The sequence below is a fragment of the Furipterus horrens genome, unplaced genomic scaffold (genome assembly GCF_987537825.1).
Source record: "Furipterus horrens unplaced genomic scaffold, mFurHor1.1.pri manual_scaffold_2, whole genome shotgun sequence".
NCBI lineage: Eukaryota > Metazoa > Chordata > Mammalia > Chiroptera > Furipteridae > Furipterus > Furipterus horrens.
The window spans coordinates 48,491,515-48,512,347 of record NW_028327172.1 but is presented as its reverse complement, the minus strand read 5'-3'; the positions used below and the strand labels follow the sequence as shown (position 1 = coordinate 48,512,347).

Genomic DNA, 20,833 nt, shown 5'->3' with positions numbered 1-20,833 from the left:
TATGACAGCTTCAGCTGCCTAAGAGAAACATTTAGGATTTTCTCACATTTTGGCTATTACGAATAATGCTGCTTTGTGAACATTTATGTACAGGCACACCTCGTTTCATTGTACTTCACTTTATTGCCCTTAACAGACATTGCATTTTTTACAAATTGAAGGTAAAACCCTCCACCAGCAAAGATTACAACTCATTGAAGGTTCAGACAATGGTTAGCATTTTTTTAGCAATAAAGTATTTTTAAATTAAGGTATATACATTGTTTTTTGACATAATGTTATTGCACTCTTAATAGACTACAGCACAGTGTGAACATAACTTTTATATATTGCACTGAGAAACCAAAAAATTCATGTGACTTGCTTTATTATGATACTTGCTTTATTGTGAAGATACAGTATCTTGAGGTATGACTGTAATCTAGAAATGATTTAAAGTATGCAGGAGAACTGGGGTAAAAACAATTTATTCAATAATTGGTGCTGGGAAAATTGGACAGATACATGAAAAAACATGAAACTAGACCACCTTGCACCATATACAAAAATAAACTTCAAAATGGATCAAAGACTTAAATGTAAGACTTGAAACCATAAAACTAAAAGAAAACATTGGCAGTAAAATCTCTGACATTTTTCTTAGCAATATTTTTTCTGCTATATCTCCTTGGCGAGGGAAACAAAAGAAACAAAATAAATGGGACTATATCGAACCAATGTTTTTGCACAGGAAAGGGAACCATGGACAGAACAAAAAGACCATTTTCTGAACAGAAGAAAATATTTGTCAATGATACATATAAGGGATTAATATCCAGAATTTATTAAAAATTCATACTACTCAACACCAAAACAAAAAAAAACAAATAAAACCAATCCAATTAATAAACAGACAGAGGACTGAATAGACACTTTTCCCAAGAGGCATACAAATGGGCAAGACATGAAAAGATGCTCAACACCGCTGTCAGAGAAATGGAATTAAAGCCAAAATGAGACTTCACCTCATACCTGTCAAAATGGCTATCATCAATTATTCCACAAATGACAGGTGTTGGCGAGGATGTGGAGAAAAGGGAACCCTTGTGCACTGTTGATTGGAATAAAGATTGGTGCAGCCATTATGAAAAACAGTATGGAGGTTCCTAAAAAAATTAAAAATGGAACCACCTTATGACCCAGCAATTCCACTTCTGGGTATTTATCTGAAGAAACACAAAAAAACTAATTGGAAAGAATATATGCACCCCTATGTTAATTGCAGCTTTATTTATAGTAGCCTAGATATAGAAGCAACCCAAGTGTCCATCAGTAGACGAGTAGATTAAAAAAAAACTGTGGTATGTATGTATAATGGAATATTACTCGGCCATAAAAAATGAAATTTTACCATTTGTGACAGCATGGATGGATTTAGAGAGTATTATGCTCAGTGAATATGTCAGAGAAAGACAAATGTCCTATGATTTCACTTACACATGGAATCTAAACGAACAAACACAGAGACACAGAACCGACTGGTGGATGCTGGAGAGGAGAGGGGTTGGAGAAGTGGGTGAAGGGATTAAGAAGTACAAATTGGTAGTTACAGAATAGTCACAGAGATGTGGGGTACAGCACGGGGAGTACAGTCAATAGTGTTGTCATGACTATGTGTGGTGTCAAGTGGGTGCTGGAGGGTTAAGGGGGGAATACTTAATGAGATGTGTGACTGACTACCGTGCTGTACACCTGAAATCAATATAAAATAATGTTAAAGACAAACTGCAATTGAAAAAAAAAGTACACAGGAAGATGTGCATAGGTTATATGCAAATAGTAATGTCATTTTATATTAGGGAACTTAAGCATCCTCAGATTTTGGTATCTAAGGGGAGTCCTGGAACCAATCCCCCGTGGATACAGAGGGCCGACTGTATACATATACATACAGGGATTAACATGACCAGTTTTGCATTCTAAAATACATCACTCTGGTTACAAGGCAGAGTAATGTCTACAGGAGTAGCCTTCCAACTTTGATAGCAAAAAAATTTTTTTAGCAACCCCATAAATGTATATTTATTTATAAATTGTATACATACTGTAGCCTATGGTAAGGACCCGTATGATCTGGCCTCTGCTTAAATCTCTCCAACCTCATATTCTGCCACTTTTCCCCTTAACTACTAAAGAATATTAGGGGAAAGTAAACAGATAATTATAATATGCTGTATTAAGTGCAGCAATAGAGATGCACATTGTATTGACTGGGAGTGCAGAGAAGGATCATCTAATTCTATCAGGGGGCTGAAGATGGTTTAAAGAAAAGCTTTCTAGAGGAAATAACACCTCAGCTGAATCTTGAATGACAAACATGGTGAGCTTACTAGTTAACATCAGAGATGTAAACATATATGTTACTAAAAGCAGCAAGTAGTTGGACAAAGCTAAAGTGTAATGTACATGTGGTGGAGTTGTGGACAATGAGGATAATAAGGCAGAGACTCCAGATTAGGCCCAACCTGACAAGAAATATAGATTTTCAAATTGGTCATTTCTTTAAAGGAAAAATGGCTGAACTGAAAAGAGGCATGACTGGCTGAAGAAAACGGGTGAAATTTAGCACAGTAAACCAATTTTCAGCATTACAGGATAATTTACCAACAGGCATATATTTTCCGAAATGTTATCCAAATTGACACAAATAAAAAATCCAAGAACGGGGAAGGTGAGCTATTTAAGCCAATGGAGCTAATGTGAAATATGTGAAAATAAAACAATATTCATTGATCCTTAAATTACACAAATAAGAAATTCTGGCAATCCTTGAATCTAAACAGTTTTCTTTTTTCCTCTTGTATGCAAATTGATTGATCCAATGACATGGAGACTAAAACATTTAATTAATATAAGGTTGACCCTTAGCCAACATTTTATATAATGTTTCCCTTGAAAAGACTGAATTATCAAAGTTAAAATAAAATTCACATTTATAGGAATTATCCAGAGCTTTCCAAAACTCTAGTAACAGGGACAAGTTTTCCTCCATGGCTATGGCTGAAGAGAAAACTAAGGCAGTCAAAATAGTAATAGTATTGGCATAGAGGTCAGACCCATCTGCATCTTCTAATTAAATGTTCATATTCACAGCACTTTAGTTTTAAGAGTCTCTCAAGCATACAATAGAATGTCACTAAGTTGGAACCTCTTGATTCAAATACTTTGGTATGCTACCAAAGTTTTCAAGGTTACAACAGAATAAAAATATGTTCTAGTACATACTTATTTTGACTAACCACATTGTGGAAAGAGAGTGTACAATGGCTTTGGAGTCAGACCTTAACTAGAACCCCAGGTCTGTCACTTACTACTTATCAACTTGAGCAAGTTGCTTAAATCTCTTTGAGACTCAATTGCCTCATCTGCAAAATAAGAATAACAACGTTTATCATGAAAGATTGCTTGAGAATTACCTAGCATGTACCTAACATAAAATAGGAATCAAAAAATTTTATTTTCTGTAGTCCCTAACTCAAGCTATGAGAAAGTTCACATACATCTATCCAACATTTATTGAGGACCACTAAATCGCCAACTAATAGGGATTCAAAGGTAACTAAGACACAGCCCTTGCCTCACAAAAAGTAGAGGAATATATGGAAATTGCAGAAGGTTAGATACAGTACAGTGTTCTTTACAAAATATCTAAACATATGCGAACCATACTATATATACTTTCACCAATACATATATATGTAGTATAAATACAAGTATGTGGGAAAATGAGGGGATTAAAATCAGGTAGGAAAATAAAAGAAGCTCCAATTTTATTTATAGTTTGTAGTTTATTTCTTTAAGAAAGTAAGATCTGAAACAAATATTGCCAAGTGTTAAGATACAACAAGGCTTGATGATAAGATACAGGGGTATATTATCTGTTATATTATCTCCAGTCTTTTCTGTATGCTTAAAAAAGTTTGTGATTTTTTAAAAATGGGTTTATTTCAGAAGTTTCAGAAAATATTCAAGTTATGTAATAACACAAAATGGAGAACCAATATTAAGAATGAGTGAGAAAAACAGCCTGTAAACATCATGTTTTAGATGAAGTGTTATACATACCTGTGAGTGCTAAATAAGAAGCAATGTAGCGCTTTTCCAGTCCATCTCTAACACTCTGAATTGCACCAAAAATTGGAGGTATAATCATAATCAGGTTACTCACTGTATTCCCTATAAGAGAAAAACACGAGAAGATAATTAGGTTAAGCAATACTGCTTTAAATGAAGATATATACACTTGGCCCTCAACAAAAATTAAACAGATAACTTCTCAGAAAGATGGTGAAAAGGTATTTACAAGGTGCTAACAGAAAATTCTCTATTCAACAAGAATTTCTTTTAAAAATGCAAGTAACATAAAGATACTTTCAGACAAAGGAAACTAAGAATTGTCAACCTGAACATCCACTAAAGAAAATTCTAAATTCTGAAGGTAAAAAGAAGTATCTCAGAAAAAAACCTCAGAGATACAGCAGAAAATGAGTTGGAGAAGGCAGCCTACATCAATGCCACTGAAAGACTGGTCCACGGATACAGCACGACAAGATAAAATACAGGCTTGCGTTACTTTTGTCTACTGAGTTAATAGCAACAAATTAGGGTTCATGTTTTGCATTTCTTTTTAAAATGTCATTTTTGTGGTAATATTTTTAGTTTCTATGTTCCTAGTAAAGCATGAAAGGCAATGAACCTTAATCTGATCTTTGTTCTTGTCTTTACAAAAACAGAGCTCAACCACGAATATAGCAAAGAAACAATTAAAAAAAAACACACCAATAGCAGAAATAAATAGTAAAATGGGGAAGGAAATGGCTAAACTATTTTATAAATTGATTCTGGGAAGAATAAGTGGCACAATATATTCAAAATTCCAAATAAATGATTTTTCAACATTGATGCTGATGTCAAGATATACAGAACACTACCCTACAATAACAGCGTATACATTCTTCTCAAGTACATATGGGATATTTTCCAGGACAGACCATATGTTAGACTATAAATTAAGTCACAAAAGACTTAAAAAGATAGGTATCATATAAAGTATCTCCTCTAGGCACAATAGAATGAAGTAAGAAATAAATAACAGGAGGAAAACTGGAAATTTTCACAAATTATGAGAATTAACACATTTTTTAAACAACCAACTGATCAAAGAAGAAATCATAAGAAAAACTAGAAAATACTTAGAGATGAATTAAAATGAATACACAACAGAACATTAATAGAACACAACAAAAGCGGTGCTAAAGGGAAAAGTTATAGCTATAAACACATAAAAAACAAGGATCATCACGCTGATTTGAAAGAACGCTGCTTCGGAACATGAAAATATACAACACACTGGTATAGGTAAATATACAGTCAAATTCAGAACATTCTAATACTGTAATATGATGGTGTATTAATCACTCTAGTATAAAGGTAAAAGAAAAAATTATTTAAAATAACTAGAGCTTACAATAATTTGTTAATTAATACACAGTAGAAAACAGGTAAGCTGTGATATTGGAAGCCTAAAAGGGGAGTATAAAGGCTAGAATTTTAGTATGGGGAGTTAAGTTATCATGTAAGCAACATGATAACCATGAAGCAACAAAAAACTACAGTAGATAACACAAAAAATTTAGAGAAGCAAATCAAAGCATACCACTATAGAAAATCATCAATTCACAAAGAAAAGCACCAGGAGATGAAGAAAGGAATAGGGAACTATAAAACAGCAAGAAAGGCATTAGTAGTCCTCAGTAGGCATTAGTAAATCCTAACCTATTAATAATTACTCCAAATGTAACTGGATTAAATTCTCCAGGAGATTCACTTCAGCTTTAAGGAAACACGTAGACTCAAAGTGAAGTGAAAACCAAAAGAGAGCAAGGGGGAATATTTCCAAACTCATTTTAATAAAGCCAGCAATACCATTAGACCAAAGCCAGATAAGGATACAAGAATTACAGGCTAATATCCCTAATAAATGTAGATGCAAAAATTCTCAACAAGATGTTAACAAATAGAATTAAACAACACAATAAAAGGATCATAAACCATGATCTCTGTGATACAAGGATGGTTCAACTATGGAAATCAATAAATGTGATACACACATTAATAAAATTAATCTCAACAGATGCAGGAAAAGCATCTGACAAAATAAAACATCCACTTTTGATAACAATGCTCAACAAACTGGGTATGAAAGGAACACACCTAACACAACAAAGCCCATATATAACAAACCCACAGGCAACATTATACTTCAGAGTGAAGGGTTGAAAAATTTTCTTCTAACATTAGGAACAAGACAGGGGTCCTGACTTCCTCCCACTATTCCTATTCAACACAGTACTAGAAATGCTAGCCAGATTAATAAGGCAAGAAAAGGAAATAAAAAGCATCCAAGCTGTCTTTGTTTGCAGACGACATGATCTTACTACATAGCAAACTTAAGACTCCAACAAAAACTGCTAGAACTAATCAACAAATTCAGTAAAATTGTAGGATACAAAATCAACATGCAGATCACAGCTGTTTCTATACAATAACTGTAAAAACATCTGAAGAAGAAAGAAAGAAAACACTGCTATTCACAATATCCTGAAAAACAATAAAATACTAATAAATTTAATATTTCACTAAGGAGGTGACAGATCTGTATACTGAAGACCACAAGACTTTGATATCCCATGTTCACAGATTGAAAGAATTAATATTTTTAAATTGTCCAAACTACCCAAAGCCAACTACAGATTCAATGAAATACCTTTCAAAATTCCAAAGGTATTTTTCATAGAAATAGAAAAATATCCTAAAATTTACATGGAGCCACAAAAAAACCCGATTAGCTAAAGAAATCCTGAGAAAGAAGAACAAAGCCAGAGGTTTCACAACTTCCTGGTTTCAAACTATACTACAAAGGTATAATAATCAAAACACTATGGCAATGGCACAAAATCAAAACCAAAGACAAAAAACAAAAAACAGATGCATCCATGACTGGAAATAAATCAAGAGCATATATGGTCAACTAATATTTGATGCGGGAACCAAAAGCACTCAATGAAGAAAGGATAGTCTCGTCAATAAATGGTGCAGGAAAAATAGGATAACCACATGCAGAAGAATGAAACTGGACCTCTTATCTTACAATACTCATAAAAATGAACTCAAAGTGGTTTAAGACTTAAGCATAAGAACTGAAACTGTAAAACTCTTAGAAAATAATACAGGGGAAAAGCTCCTTAACACTGGTCCTGGCAATAATTTTTGGATATATTACCAAAAGCACAAGCAACAAGAACAAAAATAAATAAGTGGGACTATATCACACACACACACAAAAAATAAAACCTTTTGCATATTAGAAGAAATAATCAACAAAATGAAAGTCAACCTACAGAATGAGGGAAAAATATTTGCAAATTGCCTGATAAGTTGTTAATATCCAACTCAAAAGAAAGAAAGCAATCCACTTAAAAACTGACAGAGGATCTAAATACCCATTTTTCCAAAGACACAGATGCCCAAAGATACATGAAAGATGCTCAATATCACTAGTCATCAGGGAAATGCAAATCAAAAATGGCTATCATCAAAAAGACAAGAGACAACAAGTGTTGGCAAGGGTGTGGAGAAAGGGGAATCACTGTTCATTGTTAATGGGAATGTAAAGTGGTACAGGATCTATGGAAAACAATATGGAGGTTTCTCAAAAAGTTAAAAATTAAAAATCTGATCAAGTAATACCACCTTTTGGTATATATCCAAAGAAAATGAAAACAGGATCTCAAAGATCTGTACCCCTATGTTCACTGGAGCACCAGATAAGGTAAAAAACACAATATCTGGCATCCAATCAAAGATTATCAGGCATCCAAAGAAGGAAAAAACACACCCATAATGAGAAAAATAATCAACAGAAACCAATCCATAATGAACACAGATGTCAGAATTGACAGATAGATTAAAACAGTTCATATCAAAGTCTAGAAAAACAAACTAACCTATAACGTCAAAAAACAGATACGTGGTTGTGGGGTAGGGCTTGGGAAGAGGAAACAGTGGCATGCAGAAGGGACATGAGAAAACTTGAATATGATACATATGTTCACTATCCTGATTGCGATAATGGTTCAACATGAGTACAATATTCCCTCACTTATCGCGGGTATTACGCTCTAGACCGCCCGCCACAATAGGTGAAAATCCGCGAAGTAGGAACCTTACATTTATTTTAATATGTATATATATTTTAAGGCTTTATAAACCCTTCCCACACACTTATAAACTGTTCCCAGTCCCTTATTAACCTTTCCCACACTTTTATAAACACTACTTATGTTCTTAAACATATTCTACACTCTTAAACCTACATAACTTTAACAACATACGTATACAGTACTGCAAAATCCTGCGATATAGCGAAAAATCCGCAATAAATAATTAAATATTTTTTAAAATCCTGCATTACAGTGAGGCCATGATAAGGGAACCAAGATGTAGAGGGACTACTGTATATATATGCCAAAACTTAATTTGTACACTTTAAATATATGCATTCTGGGGAGGTAAGATGGCGGAGGAGTGAGGAGAGGTTGCGGTTTTAGGCTCCGGAGACCCGTCTGCAGTTTGGTCTAATTGCAGACAGAACATCTCAGTGAGCAGCTGGACATTGGCGGGAGTTGAGCCAAGGCACTGCTGGATTAGAGAAAATCCATCTGGGAACAACCTGTTTAGTGAGGATAGCGGAGAAAAAGGGGACGAAACGGGATTCCTGACTGGGGCGGCTGCCCGAGCTGTGGCAGGAAGCACACAAAGGATTTTTGGCGACCACAGGCTACCCCAGAGAGGAGTCAGGCGGAGAGCGGATCTCTGCCCGCTGGCAGAGACGGACTCGACCAAGTGGCATTGGCGCTGAAGGACAGGAGACAGCGTGCTGCCGGGCAAGTGAGAACATAATTCTCCTTTATATTTTTCTCTAGTGGACGGTGGAGACGGGAGGAAAGTTTGGGGGTGGTAGGCCGTTCTGGAGGAGCCCAGGCGCAGAGGCCTGCTCATCCACTCCTCAACCCTACCATTGGGTCGCGGGGGCGCACATAGGGAAGTGCTCTCATTCACTGGCCCAGGTGCGCGGGGCCGTGAGTCCAGGCGTCCCTCGGACACTAGCCAACGGACATAAGATCAGTGCCCCAACGGGCACAGGGAGGGCCCACTGAACACGCAGAGGACTGTGCACAGACACCCCTAGACAGCTCCCGTGGGCGCAGGGCCCCAGGCCAGAAAGCAGACCACTAGCGCAGGCTCTGTTTGTGCCCGCCCAGATGGGTGAGGGAAGGTGGGCAGCTGCAGCACGGGAACAGCGGGAGGCGGCGACCCACGGACGCTCGATTCCACTGAGCACAAGTGTCCCTGGCCCTGCCCTAAGAGGCGAGAGACCAACTCCCGGAGCTCGGCTCAGCGGGACTGAAGGCACGGGGCGGCGCGCGAGCGCAAAAGCACCTCAGCCCGGGGTCAGTTGGCGCCAATCCCGGGGAAAGCTCTCGGGCCGCCCGCGCGGGCAGGGACACCTCGGCACGAACGCGGAACCGCCGCGGCCCAGCGAAGGCAGGAGCCAATCCCGGGGAAAGCGCTCGGGCCGCCCGAGCGGGCAGGGACACCTCGGCGCGAACGGGGAACCGCCGCGGCCCAGAGAAAGTAGGAGCCAATCCCGGGGAAAGCGCTCGGGCCGCCCGCGCGGGCAGGGACACCTCGGCGCGACTGGGGAACCGCCGCGGCCCAAGGAAAGCAGGAGCCAATCCCGGGGAAAGCGCTCGGGCCGCCCGCGCGGGCAGGGTCACCTCGGCGGGCAGGGACACCTCGGCGCGAACGGGGAACCGCCGCGGCCCAGGGAAAGCAGGAGCCAATCCCGGGGAAAGCGCTCGGGCCGCCTGCGCGGGCAGGGACACCTCGGCGGGCAGGGACACCTCGGCGCGAACGGGGAACCGCCGCGGCCCAGCGAAAGCAGGAGCGAATCCCGGGGAAAGCGCTCGGGCCGCCCGCGCGGGCAGGGACACCTCGGCGCGAACGGGGAACCGCCGCGGCCCAGCGAAAGCAGGAGCCAATCCCGGGGAAAGAGCTCGGGCCGCCCGCGCGGGCAGGGACACCTCGGCGCGAACTGGGAACCGCCGCGGCCCGGCAGTAGTGGGCTCCAACCACGGGGCAAACTCTCGGGCCGCCCGAGAGCACACGGGCTTGCGCGCAAGGGCACCTCAACTGGCTCCAGCAAGCAGCAAGGGAGCGCGGCGTGCCGGCAACCGCGGGCGCGCACCATAGCGGCAACCGGGGGCGCGCACCATAGCGGCAACCGGGGGCGCACACCAGTCCTGCAAAAAACAAGAACCTCTGACCTGCCACACTAGACCAGCTGCAGACCCAGAAAAAGAAGGCAACACACCAAGGCTAAAACGGAGTAAAAACATCGATTTTTTTTTTCCAAATTTTTTCTCCCAAATTTTTTCTCCTTTGTTCTTTCTTTCTTCTTAATTATTTTTCTTTCCTTCTTTCTTTATTCTTTTCCTGGGGTTTTTTTGGGGGGTTTTTGGGGGGTATATATATATATATATTTTTTTAATTTTTCTCTCTTTTTTCTTTCTTTCTTTCTCTTTATTCTTTCTTTTCTATCTTTCTTTGTTCCTTTCTTTCTTCCCTTTTGGGGTTTTTTTTAGGGGGGGGTTTTGTGGTAAATTTTTTATTTTCTTCTCTTTCTCTCTTCTTTTCTTTCTTCTATTTTCTTGGGGATTTTTTGGGGGGGTGTTTTTCCTTCACCTCTTCCAATAATAACAAACTTAATCTCTAACGTGTTGCATATAACCTCTCCTTCTCATCCTTTCTCTTTAATCGTGGTTTATTCGTTTGTGTGTCTAGCTTAGCCCCCCTATCACTCTAAATAATATATTATAATTACAATCCCACTTTCTTACTATACTATGTATTTTTCTATCCTTTTCTTCTATTTTTATTAACATACAATGTAAATATTACTAACTGGCTTGCACAGTCTCAACTATTATTAATTTATCAACCCCTCTATCAAAAATTATATTTTTCCTCCCCCAAAACAACTCTTATCTATTCTTCTTATAGTATAAAAGCTCAAATCTCTTTACATTTATATTAATATGGGCTAGTTGGCTAACGATAGCAGGATAGAGTGGGGGATACTTTCTGAGGGTGTGGGTCTCCTGCCTGGGCTGTGTGTTTATGTCTTTAACAGCATATCCACAAAAGAACTCAAGACAAAGCAGATAGAGTGACTCTCAACCAAGTAGCCAGAAGGAAGATCCTATCAAAGAACATCTGAAATATAACCGAACAGCATAAACAAACGACATAAAGGGTAACTCAAGACCATCAGGCTCAGGATATCAAAGAGACTGCACCACTGAAACTCCCAGACCTTCGATAAAGAATATTACACCACAAAGGAGGGAAGTCAAAGCAGACTACCCCCCCCAAAATAAATAAATAAATAAAAACAAAAAGAATCCAACATGGTAAGACGCAAAAATAACCCCTCAATGAAAAGAAAAGAGGAATCCTCAGAAAGAGAGATAGACGAAATAGACATAGCCCAAATGTCAGACATGGAATTCAAAACAATGGTGGTAAAGAAGCTCAATATACTCGACATCCTTAAAATCAACTATGACAACCTTCAAGGAAGTTACCAGCAGCCCCAAGAAAATTACAGGGAACTGGCAGAGAACTACACCAGCATAAAAAAAGACATAGAAATTGTTAACAGGAACCAGGAAGAACTTAAGAATACAATCTCTGAACTGAAAAACACAGTAGAATCAGTCAAAAGCAGACTTAACGAAGCAGAGGATCGGATTAGTAAGTTAGAAGATAATGTAGAGAAAAACTCCCAGACAATACAGCAAAATGAAAAACGATTGAAAAAATATGAACAAGATGTAAGGGAATTACAGGATAGCATTAGGAAAAATAATTTAAGGATCATCGGAATACGAGAGGGAGAAGAAAAGGAACATGGAATTGAAAATCTGATAGGAGAAATAGTGACAGAAAATTTTCCGAACCTGATGAGAGGAAAAGCTATGCAAGTCCAAGAAGCACTGAGAGTTCCAATCAAGAGGAACCCCCAAAAACCCACTCCAAGGCACATCATAGTTACAATGGCAACATTCCAAGACAAAGAGAGAATCCTAAAAGCAGCAAGAGAAAAGCAGCAAATAACATACAAAGGAGCTCCGATAAGGCTATCAACTGATTTCTCAACAGAAACATTACAAGCCAGAAGGGAATGGTCAAAAATATTTCAAGCAATGAAAAACAAAGGCCTACAACCAAGAATACTCTACCCAGCAAGGCTCTCATTCAAAATATAAGGTGAAATAAGGAGTTTCTCAGACAAAGGAAGACTGAAAGAATACATCTCCACCAAACCAGCATTGCAAGAGATGCTAAAGGGACTGTTCTAAGAAAAAAAGAAGAAAAAAACAAGAGAGGAGAGGAACAGAGGTACAAAGGGAAATGAATAAATACACGTCAATAATAACCTTAAATGTAAATGGATTAAATGCTCCAATTAAAAGACATAGGGTAACGGAATGGATAAGAAAACAGGACCCACATATTTGCTGTCTACAAGAAACACACCTCAAAACAAAAGATTTACACAGACTGAAAGTAAAGGGATATAAAAAAATATTCCAAGCAAACGGACCGGAAAAAAAAGCCGCGGTAGCAGTTCTCATATCAGACAAAATGGATTTCAAAGCAAGGACAATAAAAAGAGACAAAGAAGGACACTTCATAATACTTAAAGGAACAATCCATCAAGAAGATATGACTTTGATAAACATATATGCACCCAACATAGGAGCACCCAAATACATAAAGCAAATACTAGAAGACCACAAAAAGGATATCAACAACAACATACTCATAGTAGGGGACTTCAACACTCCATTATCAACAATAGACAGATCATCAAAGCAAAGAAACACCAAGGATATACAGGCATTGAACAACACACTAAACCACATGGATCTAACTGATATATATAGAACTTTTCACCCCAAAGAAGCAAAATATACATTCTTTTCAAGTGCACATAGGACATTTTCAAAGATAGACCACATGATAGGTCACAAAACAAGCCTCAACAAATTCAAGAAAATTGAAATCATATCAAGCATCTTTTCAGATCACAATGCCCTGAAACTAGAAATCAACCTCAGAGAAAAAAATCAAAAACACCCAAACTCATGGAGATTGAATAACATGCTATTAAATAATGAATGGGTTAACAATGACATCAAAGAAGAAATCAAGAAATTTCTAGAAACTAATGATAATGAGCACACAACAACCCAAAACCTGTGGGACACAGCAAAAGCAGTCCTGAGAGGGAAGTTTATACCAATACAGGCATATCTGAAAAGGCTAGAAGAATCTCAAATAAAAAACCTAACTACAATGCTACAAGAACTAGAACAACAACAACAAACAAAGCCTAGGGCAAGAAGAAGGAAGGAAATCATCAAGATCAGAGCAGAACTAAATGACATAGAGACTAAACAAACAATCCAAAAGATCAACAAAACTAGGAGCTGGTTCTTCGAAAAAATCAACAAAATCGACAAGCCTCTAGCCAGTCTAATCAAGAAAAAAAGAGAGAAGACACAAATAAACAAAATCAGAAATGAAAGAGGAGAAATCACGACTGATACCTCAGAAATACAAATGATAGTTAGAAATTACTTCAGACAACTGTATGACAAGAAATTTGACAATCTAGAAGAAATGGACAAATTTCTAGAAACATACAACCTTCCAAAACTAAATCAAGAAGAAGTGGAAAGTCTCAACAAACCAATAACAAAAAGGGAAATTGAAACAGTAATCCAAAATCTCCCGGCACACAAAAGCCCTGGACCGGATGGCTTCACAGGCGAATTCTACAAAACATTCAGGGAAGAACTAACTCCTATCCTCCTCAAACTGTTCCAAAAAATCCAAGAAGAGGGGAAAATCCCAAACTCTTTCTATGAAGCCAGTACTATCCTAATCCCCAAACCAGGTCAAGACACAACAAAGAAAGAAAACTACAGGCCAATATCACTGATGAACATCGATGCTAAAATCCTAAATAAAATATTGGCAAACAGGATCCAGCAATACATCAAAAAGATCATACATCATGATCAAGTGGGCTTCATTCCAGGGATGCAAGGATGGTTTAATATTCGCAAATCAATAAATATAATACATCACCTAAACAGAATGAAAGACAAAAATCACATGATCATATCAATAGATGCAGAAAAAGCATTTGATAAAGTACAACACCCATTTATGATGAAAACACTCAGCAAAATGGGAATAAGGGGAGCATATCTTAACATAATTAAGGCTATATATGAGAAGCCTGAGGCCAACATCATACTCAATGGACAAAATCCAAAAGCATTCCCCCTGAACTCAGGAACTAGACAAGGTTGTCCACTCTCTCCACTCCTTTTCAACATAGTGTTGGAAGTCCTAGCCACAGCAATCACACAAGAAAAAGAAATAAAAGGCATCCAAATTGGGAAAGAGGAAGTGAAACTTTCATTATATGCAGATGACATGATAGTATACCTAGAAAATCCTATAAACTCCACTAAAAGACTACTCAATATAATAAGTGAATTTGGCAAAATCGCAGGGTACAAAATAAATATACAGAAATCTAAGGCATTTCTGTACACCAACAATAAAATAGCAGAGACAGAGACAAAAAAGAAAATACCATTTACTATAGCAACAAGAAAAATAAAGTACCTAGGAGTAAACTTAACCAAAGAGATAAAAGACCTGTACTCTGAAAATTACATAACATTGAAGAAAGAAATTAAGGAAGAAACAAATAAATGGAAGCAAATACCATGTTCTTGGATGGGAAGAATCAACATCATCAAAATGGCCATACTACCCAAAGCAATTTACAAATTCAATGCAATCCCTATTAAAATACCAATGACATATTTCACAGACCTAGAACAAATACTCCATAAATTCATATGGAACCAAAAAAGACCCCGAATAGCAAAAGCAATCTTGAGACAGAAGAACACAGCAGGAGGAATCACAACACCAGATATCAAACAATACTACAAAGCCACTGTAATCAAAACAGTCTGGTACTGGCATAAGAACAGACATATAGATCAGTGGAACAGAATAGAGAGTCCAGAAATAAACCCAGGCCTCTATGGTCAACTAATCTTTGATAAAGGAGGAAGGAACATAAAATGGAGTGAGAAGAGCCTCTTTAACAAATGGTGCTGGGAGAACTGGATAGGGACCTGCAAAAAAATGAAACTAGACCACCAACTTACACCACACACGAGAATAAACTCAAGATGGATCAAAGACTTAAATGTAAGCCGTGACACCATAAAAGTCCTAGAGGAAAACATAGGCAAGAAAATATCAGATATCTCACGTAACAATCTCTTCACGGATACATCTCCTAAAGCAAGAGAAATAAAGGAAAAAATAAATAAATGGGATTACATCAAACTGAAGAGTTTCTGCTCAGCAAAAGAAAACATCAGCAAGATGAAAAGGAAACCAACCATATGGGAAAACATATTTGCCAATGACATCACAGACAGGGGACTGATTTCCAAAATATATAAAGAGCTGATACGACTCAACATCAAGAAAACAAACAACCCAATTAAAAAATGGGCAAGGGACCTGAACAAACACTTCTCCGAAGAGGACATACAGAAGGTCCATAGACACATGAAAAAATGCTCAACATCATTAGCCATCAGGGAGATGCAAATAAAAACCACAATGAGATACCATTTTACACCAGTCAGAATGGCCATCATCAACAAATCAACAAACAACAAGTGCTGGCGAGGATGTGGAGAAACGGGAACCCTAGTGCACTGTTGGTGGGAATGCAGACTGGTGCAGCCACTATGGAGAACAGTATGGAATTACCTCAAAAGATTAAAAATGGAACTGCCTTTTGAACCAATGACTCCACTACTAGGATTATACCCGAAGAATCTTGAAACCCCAATTCAAAAGAACTTATGCACCCCTATGTTCATTGCAGCACTGTTTACAATAGCTAAGTGCTGGAAACAACCTAAGTGCCCATCTGTAGATGAGTGGATCAAAAAACCGTGGTACATTTACACAATGGAATACTATGTAGCAGAAAGAAAGAAGGAACTCCTGCCATTTGCAACAACATGGATGGAACTAGAGAGAATTATGCTTAGTGAAATAAGCCAGGCAAAGAAAGAAAAATACCATATGATATCACCTAATACAGGAAACTAAAGAACAACACAAACAAAGGAACTAAATAGAACAAAGAGCAGAATAGCAGTCAATAGGGGGGAGGGGAGAGGGAGAGAAGGGGGATAAGTAAGGGAAGGGTTTAATTAAAGAGCCTGTATGAAAGACTCATGGACATGGACAACGGGGAGGGATATGATTGTGGGAGAGGGGGTGGGTTGGGTGGGGGAGAGAAATTGGGGGAAAAGGGGACAACTGTAATTGAAAAACCAAAATAAAAAAATTAAAAAAAAAATAATACAATAGTAGAAAGTGTGCATATATAAAAATAAGTGGCTTGCAAAAATCTGATGACAGCATCATGATCTCTACTAAGTACATTGATGAGTGGGACATAATTTAATTTTAGCAAGTCCCATGTGAATAAAAATATAAGTACAACTTATTATGCATGTGTTCATACAATGAAATATAAAATATATTGTGGGTTCTGAAATGGGTCCTTGTTTTTTTCTCCATGAAGAGCCAAGGGCTTTTAACTATTGGTAAGTAAATAGAGTAGATAGTGAAAGTGCACTCTGTATCCTTTTCTGGTCACTTTATGTTGTTCTTGTTTGGTTAAGTAAACTTGGGAATGTCATCTTTTTGTATCAGGCTTCTTAGTATTGTCTCCATCAATGTGCTTTATCTGTGAGCAGTTGCTATGTAAGATACAACCATAAATCTCAGTGGATTTCAAAAATAAGCATGTTTTTTCTTTACATATCTCCAGGTCAGCTGGTAGACCTCAGTAATCTCTTATCATCAGTCTGTTCAGATTTTTCATCCATAAACATGCTCTCAAAAATCAAATCTTTCTCTTCACTTATTAACAGAAATAGCTGGATAATTCTGCAGCTTTCTGCCTCTATCCATATATGTAGGTCTGTATTTCTTCTTTCTGTCGCTCTCTTGGCCACTAGTTAATAAGCATTGTGACAGCATGAATAGTATTTCCATTAATAGTTCCTCTATTTCCTCTCTTTCACTTTACTTCCAGCGAAACCTGGGTTCTAGAAAGGAACTTATGTTGACCCTTCAACAATAACAATAAAGTAACTATTGGCTTACTTGTGTATTATCTCCTTTGAACAATGAGCTCCTTTGCAGCAGGTGTTAACATATTAGTTACCCTGTATTACCATCTTCAGTGTCCAGGACAGTATCTCTCAAATTTTAATATACATAAAATCACCGGGTATATTGTCAAAATCAAGAACCTGACTCAATAGGTTAGAGTTTGGGTCAGATACTGTCTTTCTTAAAGGTACTGATGCTTCTACAATTTGGGATATAAGGATCAAATTGTGTTTTATAAATTATTATAAAGAAATATTGTTCTCCTTCTTGGAGAACCACTCATCCAACTATCATATTTTATAATATGTTACTTAAATGTAAATAGATAATTTGGGTACTTGGCAAAACAATGAAATATTTAATAAGAATGAAAATACATGAATTGGAGTGCATTCAGAGGAGGTAAGTACACCTCTGTCTTCCCTGTGTCCTCAAATCACAAACTGTGACAGTTCCTTAGTCTGTTATATTTAAAGGAGTTCTAGATGAAAAGTACTTATTACTATCTGCCAGGGTAATTTTTTATGAATGATAAACTAAGTAACTTTTAAGAATTCTCTAATACAAACCAAGGTCTACTTAACATTAATGATGTATAAAGTTGTTATTTTTGGTCATATACATTGAGGAAACTGCATATTTTACATAATCTGCATAATTAGTTCTCTCAGAGAATTTCTCAGTTTAAGATTCATTACTTTTCTCAGTAATCATGGTATCTCAGCTTTTCTTAATAAAGTCCATCATAGAAATGGCTCCTGTTTCCCTTGTATCTTTGATGGTTTCTTCATCCTTTTGAATATGAAATAATATCAAGGTAAAAATCAAATCAAGCATGCCTGTAAGATTTTTGAGGCCTTTAAGATGGTACTTAGGAAATCATTTCAGTGAAACAAAAGGCCATAGTCACAGAAGCCTAATCCACAAAATAACTAGAAGGAAGTTCAGAGAGAGATGCTTGCCTCACAAAATGTTATAGGCCTCACTTTTGTTTAATTGAATGGAATATAACCTGACAGAAAATCCAGAAAGGGTTAAGGGTATTGTGTAATTAAAAGGTGTGATGAAATAGCTCAAATTACAAGGTCTCTGGACTCTAAATATCCTGTGAAATGAAGCAGATTGAAAAAGCTACTTAGAGACAGTCATATGATATTTATTATAGTAAAAAAAAATAAGTTACAGGGTGAAGCCAAGAACCTTGAAGAGTAAGGGATGAGGGGATACTGCCAGAAACCAGAGCTGGGCTCTAATCAATTAACATTTCCTGCTCATGGAGCACAGTGATTTGGTGATATGTGTCCAGATAGATTTCAGAAATTATAAATTGCTGTGATTGCTATATGCTTATTATTCCTCTCCTATTAAATGAGCGTACATATCATTGTGTTCTGGAACTGTCTTGCCATAGAATGCTGATTGTGTGCATAGTATATAACTTACCTTTTTGTTTTTGTTATTTTTTAAATTTTAATTGAATCTATCGGGGTGACATTGGTTAATAAAACCATACAGGTTTCAAGTGTACAGCTCAATAAAACATTATCTGCACACTGCATCATGCTCTTATCACCCAAAGTAGTCTTCTTTCCATCCCCGTTTTCCCATCCTTTGCCCACCTGCACCCAGTGCCTGCCCCCGTTCCCTCTGGCCATCACGATGCTATTGTCTGTGTCTGTGGGTTACACATATATGATCTTTGGCTGATCCCTTCACCTTCTTTTACTCAGCCTCCCAACCCTCTTCCCCTCTGACAGCTATCAGTCAATTATGTAGCTATGCCTCTGTTTCTATTTTGCTAAGTTATTTTGTTCATTAGAGTCTACATATAAGTGAGATCATATGGTATTTTGCTTTCTCTAACTGGACTATTTCTTTTAACATAATAATCTTCAGGCCCATCCAGGCTTTTGCAAAAGGTAAGATTTCCTTCTTTTTATGCCTGAGTAGTATTCCATTGTGCAAATGTACCACAGCTTTTTTATCCACTCATCTATTGATGGGTATTTGGGTTGTTTCCAGGTCTTGGCTATTGTAAATAACACTGCAGTGAACATAGGGATGCATATATTTTTTTCAAATTAGTATTTCAGGTTTCTTCATGTATATTCTCAGAAGTGGGATTGCTGGGTCAAAAGGTAGTTCCATTTTAAAATTTTTGAGGTAACTTCATACTGCTTTTCACAGTGGCTACACCAGTCTGCATTCCCACCAACAGTGCAGGACAATTTTCTTTGCTCCAAATCCTTGACAGCACTTGTTGTTTGTTGCTTTATTGATGATAGTCATTCTGACAGGTGTGAGGTGATATCTCATTGTGGTTTTAATTTGCATCTTTATGATTAGTGACATTGAACATCTTTTCATATGTCTATTGGCCATTTGTGTGTCCTCTTTGGAGAAGTGTCTATTCAGATGCTTCTTCCCACCCTTTTAAAAATTACGTTGTTTGTCTTCTTGGTTTTGCATTATATAAATTCTTTATGCATTTTGGACATTAACCCTTTATTAATGTGTCATTGTTGAATATATTCTCCCATTCAGTTTGCTACCTTTTTATTTTGTTATGGTGTCTTGCTGGATAGAAGCTTTTTAGTTGCATGTAGTCCCACTTATTTTTTCCTTCATTTACCTTGCCTAAGAAGATGCATCAGCAAAAATATTCCTATGAGAGATATCTAAGATTTTAATGGCTGTGTTTTTTAGTATTTTTATGGCTTTGCAACTTGCATTTAAGTCTGTCATCTATTTCGAGTTTATTCTTGAGTGTGGCATAATTTGTTAGTCTAGTTTATTTTTTTGCATGTACCTGTCCAATTTTCCCAACACCATTTATTAGAGACATGTTTTTATTCCATTGTATGTTCTTGCCTCCTTTGTCAAATATTAATTGTCCATAAAGGTGTGAGTTTATTTCTGGGTTCTCTGTTCTGTTTTATTGATCTATATGCCTCCTCTTATGCCAGTACTATGCTGTTTTGATTACAATGGCCTTGTAGTATTTTGATAACAGGTAGTATGATCCCTCCAACTTTATTCTTCTTTCTCAATGTTGCTGAGGCTACTGGAGATATTTTTTGGTTCCCTATAAGTTTTTGGAATACTTTTTCTACATCTGTGAAATATGCTGTTGATATTTTAGTAGGAATTGTGTTGAATATATAGATTGTTTTAGGTAGTATAGACATTTTAATGATGTTAATTCTTTCTATCCATGAACACCGTATATGCTTCCACTTACTTGTATCTTCCTTGATTTCTTTCTTCAGTATCCTATAATTTTCTAAGTACTAGTCTTTTACCTCCCTGGTTAAATTTATTCCTAGGTATCTTTTTTTTTTTTTTTTTCCTGTAATAGTAA

At 37.5% G+C, this 20,833-nt stretch overlaps 1 protein-coding gene across 1 annotated transcript in view; it reads right to left on the bottom strand.

Moving 5' to 3' along the window:
* Positions 1-20,833, bottom strand: part of ACER3 (alkaline ceramidase 3) — a 140,196-nt gene that overhangs the window by 50,690 nt on the left and 68,673 nt on the right. The window contains exon 2 of the mRNA XM_090267783.1: positions 4,105-4,215. Within this exon, the coding sequence (XP_090123909.1) occupies positions 4,105-4,215 (111 nt within the window). The remainder of the gene's footprint in view (positions 1-4,104; positions 4,216-20,833) is intronic.